The sequence below is a fragment of the Melozone crissalis genome, unplaced genomic scaffold (genome assembly GCF_028551555.1).
Source record: "Melozone crissalis strain CALT ecotype California unplaced genomic scaffold, PUWL_Pcris_2 ptg000036l_1, whole genome shotgun sequence".
Taxonomy (NCBI): Eukaryota; Metazoa; Chordata; class Aves; order Passeriformes; family Passerellidae; genus Melozone; species Melozone crissalis.
Window position 1 is genome coordinate 13710141 of NW_026535814.1, and position 8017 is coordinate 13718157.

The 8017-nt window shown below is 55.1% G+C and overlaps 1 protein-coding gene across 2 annotated transcripts; it reads left to right on the forward strand.

Moving 5' to 3' along the window:
• The first annotated feature begins 80 nt into the window (after window positions 1-80).
• Window positions 81-7383, forward strand: STOML2 (stomatin like 2). 2 transcript variants are annotated; one of them, XM_054283378.1, is made up of 10 exons: window positions 81-156; window positions 1863-2015; window positions 2292-2391; window positions 3358-3416; window positions 3670-3771; window positions 4364-4498; window positions 5589-5733; window positions 6030-6109; window positions 6320-6448; window positions 7135-7383. In XM_054283378.1, the coding sequence occupies exons 1-10, from the start codon at window positions 106-108 to the stop codon at window positions 7264-7266; spliced, it is 1086 nt and encodes a 361-aa protein (XP_054139353.1). In that variant the 5' UTR covers window positions 81-105; the 3' UTR covers window positions 7267-7383. The 2 variants fall into 2 exon arrangements, with proteins under 2 accessions (XP_054139353.1, XP_054139352.1); XM_054283377.1 differs by lacking the exon at window positions 81-156 and adding an exon at window positions 545-566.
• Window positions 7384-8017: the final 634 nt, after the last annotated feature.

Here is an 8017-nt window from a genome sequence, read left to right on the forward strand (position 1 = left end):
GGAGCCGGGGGGACCGATCCGGGCGGCGCAGCCGGAAACGGCGCGGCGCAGGGGCCTTCCGGGAGTGTGGAGCGGCGGCGCCGAGCGGGGCGGGCGGAGGGGGCGATGCTGTCGCGGGCGGGGATCCGGGCCCGGCCCGGCCTCGGGCTGCTGCAGGTGCGGGGAACGAGGGCGGGTGGGGAGGGAACGGGGAGAACTCCTCGTTCGAGGGGTGCCCACGTGGAGAAGGTCCGGGTAGCGAATGCTGGAGGGGCCGGGAGAAGGGATTGGACTGGGGGCACCGGGATGAGGGGAACGATGTTGGGGGTCTGAGAAGTGCTGAGGGGGAACTGGGCGGGGATGGGGTAAAGCGGTGAGGGGGGACACAGAGGACGGACGGGCACGGGGGTCGCAGGTGGGGTTCAGTGGCCGTGGTGGTTTCGCGGGTCCGAGAAGGAGGTGAGGAGGAGCTGTGCAGGGATTGGGGGTACGGGGTTACAGGGGGCTGTGGGCAAATGGGTTCCGAGGGATTGAGGAGATGGAGGCGGTCTGTGGTGTTGGGGCTCCGGGAAGACGCTGGAGTGGTGGTGAGGAGCTGGGCAGGAATAGGGCTGTGTGGGCATGGCGGGGTGAAAAAAATAAATGGGTACGGGTGGCTGAGAGAGAGCCGGGGGAGCTCGGTGTCGGTGTTTGGGGTGAAGGGGTGGCAGTGTGGGGGCTCGGTGGGGAGAGCTGGGCAGGGACGGAGGAAGGGGTGCGGTGGGCAGTGGGCACTGCGTTTGGGGATTGAGCAGGGACAGCGGGGGGAGTGGGGAGAGCCGGGCAGGAGTAGAGGTGAAGGGCGGAGAGGAGATGTAGAGAACAGACGGGTACAGAGAGGCTGAAGAGGGTGGTCAGTGGGGGAGTGTTTGGGGCTGGGAAGAGCTGGGGTGTGGGCAGGGGGATGCACAGGGATAGAGAGTAAGGAGGGAGAGGGTTGTGGTGCAGAGGACAAATGAGTGAGGAGGTGACTCAGGAGGTGGGGTTCAGTGAGGTGGTGGTGTTGAGGGTTTAGGGGACACTGTGCATGGAGAGGAGCTGGGCAGAGAAGGAGGTGTGAGGAGGAGGGGTGCAGAGGACAAGTCGAGGTATGAGGGGGACTGAGAGAAAAGGGTCTTTGGGGGGGTTTTGGGGGGTCTGCAGAAGTGCTGGGATGGTGGGGGTGAACTGGGCAGGGATTGGGGTACAGGGAGGGCATTGTGAAGGAGGCTGTGGACAAATGGGTATGGGGAGGGCCAGAGGGGGGTGGCTGAACATGGGGAGTGGTGAAGTGGGTCTGGGTTGTAGGAGAAGTGTATGTGTGGGGCTGTGGAGGTGTGAGCTGGGTTGGGATGGGGGGAGGTTGAGGGAAGCTGTGTGAGTGAGGGTCCATGGGGAGAAGGGTGAGGAAATGCTCGGACAAAACAGCCCTTTGTGGGAAGCCCTGGAGGCACCCAGAACTTTGGAGGGACAGGTTGTTGGGAAGGGGTGGCCTGGGACGGAGGTGGGGGAGTGGGCCTGAATGGGTTATAGGGGCTGAGTGGAGCAGAAGAGACCCACATGCACACCCCTTCATTGGCCTTATGGTTGGAGGGAGGCTTTATTCCCCACTCCAGGGTGGATGAGAGAGGAGTGGAGACGTGCAGAAAGCTTTGGCATGGGAGTGAGCCCCCTGCACCAGTGGAGAAGACTGTCCCTGCCATCAGGCCTCATCCCTGTGCGAGCACCCTTACACCATGGGCTTGTTTGGGGCATTGTTTCCTGCCCTGGTCTCCTGGTCAGAGCCCAGAGGGGGTATCAGGTGTGGAGCTGGGCTCTGAGGTGCCCGCAGCTGGTCTCAGCCCTGCTCTGTGTCCTTCCCTCAGCATTCTCAGCAGCTGAAGCGTGCAGCACGGCTGGCCCCAGCTCCGTGCCGCTGGAACTCCGGGCTGCCCATGAACATCGGGGTGCTCTTTGTGCCGCAGCAGGAGGCCTGGGTGGTGGAGAGGATGGGCAAGTTCCACCGAATCCTCGAGCCTGTAAGGAGCAGCTTTTCTCCCCTTCTGGATTCAGCAGGTTCCTAAAGCTGTAGCGAGGCGCGTCCTTTGCACGAGGATCCAAGAGGGGTGGTGGGCTCAGTTTCCCAGGCTGAAATCCTTTTGGCTGCCTGTGGAGTAATTTTCCTTGGTGGGGTGTTAAAAGCACTGAGTAACTGAAATTCCTTGTGTGTAAAACATGTTTGCAGTGTGTGGCATGGGCTTTGTTTGCATGACTCTCTCTACTCTATCAGCCATCTAATCCCACCCTTTTCCCAGGGTCTGAACTTCCTCATCCCTCTCCTGGATCGGATTCGTTACGTCCAGAGTCTCAAAGAAATCGTCATTAATGTCCCAGAGCAGTCAGCTGTCACACTGGGTGAGGAACAGCTTCCGTGTCCTGCCCCTTTCCTTCTGCTGCGTCTGGGGTGAGCAAGAGACAATGAGGATGAGTGGAATTGTCCCAAGCTCCTGCGCTCAGCCCTGTCCCTTGGCCATAAAATCACAAGATCACTGAATGATTTGGGTTAGAAAGGACCTTAAAGTTTGTCTCGTTCCAGCCCCCATACCATGGGCAGGGGACACATTCCATTCGGCTGGGCTGCTCAAAGCCCTGTCCAGCCTGGCCTTGAACACTTCCAGGGATGGGACATCCACAGCTTCTCTGGGCAACTTACTTCAGTGCATCACCACCCTCACAGTAAAGAACTTCTTCCTAACATTTAAGCCTCTCCTCCATCAGCTTAAGGACATTCCCTCGTGTCCCATTCGTCCATATCCATGTGAAAAGGCCCTCTCCAGCTCTCTTTAGGTACTGGAAGGCTGTTGTTGTGACTGGGGGCAGCCTAGGAGGTTCCATCTGCTCCCCCTGGGCTGCAGCTGCCCCTTCTTGCTGAGTTGAATGCACCTCGCCAGAAATAAATTTTTCAGGTGTTTTTCTGTATTGAACCACAAAAGAAAATTCTGTTTCTGTTAAAACCATTTTAGAACAGATTAATGGATGTGATGTTAATGGACGGCTCTGTTATATTTCCAGTTTTAAGTGGTTTATTTTGGTTTTTCCTCTTTAAGTCTTTATTTACAAGAGCTACAGTGTGAAATGCTTCTGTTGGGAAAATCAAGACCTGTTGTGTATTAAAACATCACAGTGTTGTCCAGGGAACGTAAGGTCCTTTTTGCAAAGCCTTTAGATAAGAAGATCTATTTCAGCCAATCCTCTTCTGTGCCGTGCAGCTATGTCAGGGTGAAAAAGGATGAGCCTGCCCAGCTGTGCTGTGGAAGAGTGGGTTTCTGTGTCTTGTTTGTGCTGCTTCAGTCAACAGGTTCTGTTGTTCCCTCCTGACAGATAACGTCACCCTGCAGATCGATGGTGTGCTCTACTTGCGGGTTATGGATCCCTACAAGGTACCATCCCTGCCCCTTGGGCACCTTTCTCCTGGCTCTGCCCGCTCCCTGCTTCCCAAAATGTGTGCTCCAGCCTCTGTGTCCTGCCTGGCAGGTGGGCTGAGCACTCTGACTCTTCCCAAGGCTCCAGACTCCATGTTTTCAGCAGGGGTGTCTGGCAGGTTTCTTGCTTTAGCGCTGTTTGTCTCTCCTGTCTTGTTCAGGGTCCCTCTTGGCATCCCTATCCACTCTGTTTTGTGCTTCTGCTCTTCAGGCCAGCTATGGGGTGGAAGATCCTGAGTACGCAGTGACCCAGCTGGCCCAGACTACCATGAGATCTGAACTTGGCAAGCTTTCCCTTGACAGAGTCTTCCGGGTGAGCCAGGGAGACAGTGTCTCCCAAAATCCCAGGACAGCCTGCATGGCCGGGCTGATGTGCTTAACATCAAAATGCCCTTTGCTTAGGGAGTTTATGGCTTCTGTTTCAGTTGACCTATTGGTGAATCCTTGGAGATGGGTCTTCTTTCAGTTGTTTTTTTAACAGGAGCTATTTTTTGCCCTGCCCTGGGTTATTTGGAGGGGATGATGGGTGGTATGTGTCCAGACCCAGCTGGTCCAGCTGCCTTTCTTGAGTCAGTGACTCTTTACTCAGCCCCAGTGATGAATATCCCTGACCTGTGTCATGGGGTGCTGTAATCCTTGTACTACACTTGCTGTGAAGAAACTGGACTTTAGTGGCATTCTCGTGTATGCAGATGTATACCAGATGTTGTATCCCAGCAGCTTCAGTGTGGGGCACTGCTCTCCCTAGGGATAGTGACCCCTTCCACAGCTGCTGGAAGCGCCTAACACTTCCTGAAACCTGTGGAGATTTTTTTTTTCTGGCAGACATTGTTCTCTGAGGGAGGTGTTTGTTTCCCTCCTGACACCTCTCTCATGGTCTCTGCCATTTCTTTTGTGCCATCCAGGAGCGGGAGTCCCTCAATGCGAGCATTGTGGATGCCATCAACCAGGCTTCAGACTGCTGGGGCATCCGGTGTCTGCGCTACGAGATCAAGGACATCCACGTGCCCCCACGTGTGAAGGAATCCATGCAAATGCAGGTGAGGCTCTCTGGGAGGGAGGTCTGGAACAAGAGGGAAGCCTCCTCTTCCATGTGCATTACAGAATCACAGAATCAGTAATGTTGGAAAAGACTTCAGGTCATCAAGTCCACCCTATGATCAAACACTACCTTGTCAACCAGACTATGGCATCAAGTGCAATGTCCAGTCTTTGCTTAAAAATCTCCATGAACAGTATCACTGCCACTTCTCTGGTAGCCCATTCCAGTGTCTAATCAACCTAAACCTCCCCTCGTGTTCCTTGAGAGTGTGTCCTCTCATCCTGTTGCTGACTCTCTGGGAGAAGAGGCCAACCCCTGTGTAACTATAACCTCCTTCCAGGTAGTTGTAGAGAGTGATAAGGTCTCTTCTCAGGACCTTGTCTCCTCTTGTCCAGACTAAACAACCCCAGCTCTCTCAATGGCTCCTCATCAGACTTGTGCTCCAAATCTTCCCCAGCTCCATTGCTCTTCTGTGGATGCTCCAGCACCTCAATGTCCCTCTTGAGATGCCTAGAACTGGACACAGGACTCAAAGCGTGGCCTCACCAGTGCTGAGTACAAGGACATTATCACATTCCTGGTCCTGCTGGCCACACTATTGCTGATACAGGCTATGGTTTATTATTGTTACCTGTCCAGAGCTGGTAGCACCCAGCCCTTACATCAGGAGGGCACTTTGGCTGCAGACATACAGCTGCTGATTAAGTAACTCCTGTCATAATTTTTGTAGTAGTGGCACCTGCCTGCAACATACAAGCCCTGCCAGGTCCCTTTAAAATCCCTATTGGGCTCTGTGGAGAAGCAAATCTCAGAGCTGAAGTTCTCCCCTTGAGAAAAGCTGGACACCAGATATTTGGGCTGGAAAAGGAGGAGGGGGGAGCAACTTAGGTGGGAATGGGGCTGGGAAGGGCTGTGTGGCATGAGGAGCAGAACCAACCTTACCGAGACCACACAGTGTTCTGTAGCTGTATTTTCGTGCTTTGCTAAGCCATGCTTCCCCCAGCAGAACAGAGGAGCATGTCCTTGCCCCACAGATGGGATTTCCCCAGCACAGCCATGGCAGGCTGGTGTCTGACCTGTGTTCCCAGGTGGAAGCTGAACGACGGAAGCGAGCAACAGTGCTGGAGTCAGAGGGGACAAGGGAATCAGCTATCAACGTGGCTGAAGGCCAGAAGCAGGCCCAGATCTTGGCATCAGAAGCTGAGAAGGCCGAACAAATCAACAAAGCTGCTGGTACTGCCTGGGGCTAAAGCGTGGGTTTCTGTAGCCCTCTGGACTGAGGGGTGGTGCTACAGGGGAGAGAATGTGTTACTGCGAGCCAGGCTTCCTCAGCCTCTCTGATCCTTCCCTGCTGGGGCCTCAGGCTCAGCTCCAGTTGATGTTGCTGCCCTGGCAGTGCAGCTGTTGGCGAAAAGACAACCATGCATGCATTGAAATTGTCTTGATTCACTCCCTGAAATGGTTGGGATTCAGTCCTTGCAAGTGCTTTCTTGTGACTCTGATGTGCACCCTGCTGTGGTTCATTGCAGGAGAAGCCAACGCCATGCTGGTCAAGGCCAGAGCCAAGGCAGAGGCAATTCAGCTCCTAGCAGCTGCTCTGGCACAGCAGGTGAGTATGGCTACCTGGAGCAGCCACTGCTTTGGTCCTGGCGCTGGGGGAGGTCAAACTGCGGGCAGGGTGGCACCTGGCTTTCTCCTGGACACTCCCTGGCACCTTCGGCAGCAGCTGAGAGTGAGGGGCTTTGCTGGACTGGCGTGGGCTGGGGACACAGGCAGGGATGAGCTGTTGGTGGCACGTGACTTGTCTCTGTGTCCCCAGCACGGCAATGCTGCTGCCTCCCTGTCTGTGGCGGAGCAGTATGTGAACGCTTTCTCCAAGATTGCCAAAGACTCCAACACCGTTCTGCTGCCCGCCAACACCGGCGATGTCACCAACATGGTCGCACAGGTCAGTACAGCCCACGTGTCCTGGGCTGCATCCAGAGCCCGTGGGCAGCAGGGCAGGGAGGGGATTCTGCCCCTCATGCTCTGCTCTGCTGAGACCCACCTGGAGCACTGCATCCAGCCCTGGGCTCCCAGCACAGGAACCACAGGGACCTGCTGGAGTGAGCCCAGAGGAGACCATCAAGATCATCAGAGGGATGGAGCAGCTCTGCTGTGAGGAAAGGCTGAGGGAATTGGATTGTTCAGCCTGGGGAAGAGAAGGCTCCAGAGAGACATTTTAATACTTTCCAGTACCTAGAAGGGGCTCTCAAGGAAGGTGGAGAGATGCTTTACAAGGGCATGTAATCATAGGATGAGGAGGAATGGCTTTAAACTGAATTAGTAGGTTGAGATTAGATTTTAGAAAGAAATTCTTCCCTATGGGGATGGTGAGGCCCTGGCAAGGTTGCCCAGAGAAGCTGTGGATGCCCTATCCTGGAAAGTGTTCAGGTCAGGTGGAATGGGGCTCTCAGCAACCTGCTCCAGTGTGGGGTGTGAAGGGGTGTGCAAAAGGATCTTTAAGGCCCCTTCCAGCCCAAGCTGTTCTTGCTCTCACCCAAGTGAATCTTGTGCCAGGGAGGTGAAGAGGGCACCATGCTGGGGCCTGGCCCCCTCTTTTCCTTCCCTCCTTATGACTGTAATTCCCTCCAGGCCCTGGGGATCTACACCACACTGACCAAGCCACAAGCTGTGAAGACCCAAGATGAGATGCCTCCAGCCCACGAGGACTCCCACTCTTCTGCCACGGAGGTGCTGAAGGCAGAACAGGGCAGCTCCAGCTAACAGGGCTGGAAGGATCTCATACCCTCTCCTGAGGCCTGCCAGCAGTCCTGTTCTGCTGCAGGCAGCCGCTCTTGTTCCCTTAGTCCCTATTTTGTATTGGATTTAAATCATGTAATAAATGGTAACAGTGCTGCTGCATCACGTTCTCTTGTGCTTGGGTGCCGGACGCCAGCAATCGATGCCAAAGGGGGATCATCCCTCCTCAACAGGCTCCTGCTGGGATCTTCCATGGACATGCAGTGACATACAAGAGTGAAAAATTAGATATGAAAAAATTCTTCCTGTGAGGGTGGTGAGGCACTGGCACAGGTTGTTCTGGGAAGTTGTGGATCAGGCTCTGAGCAGCCTGGTCACGTTGAGGGTGTCCCTGCTCACAGCAAGGGGGTTGGAACTCGATGATCTTCAAGGTACCTTTCCAACCCAAACCATTTTATGATTCTGTGAATTTGGGGACCTCACTCTTACAAAGGATCTCCCTCCCAGTGCATCTCTGGGAGTGTGAGCTGCTCTCATCATCCCCTCCTCTGTCAGCTCCCAGAAGCTGTCCTACAGTGTGTGACTGTGCGTTCTCCACAGAGAGCTCCTCACAGCATAGGGCGGGAAGCGCCTCTGTCGATTAATTAATTACTTGATTAATTAAAACAACAATTTGCCGTTGATTGTGCCTCGGCTGCGGGGAGGCGCGCTGGGACCTCCTGTCCGCCGGGAGGCGCTGCCGCCCCCACGCCGCTCCCCGCCGTGCCACTCCAGC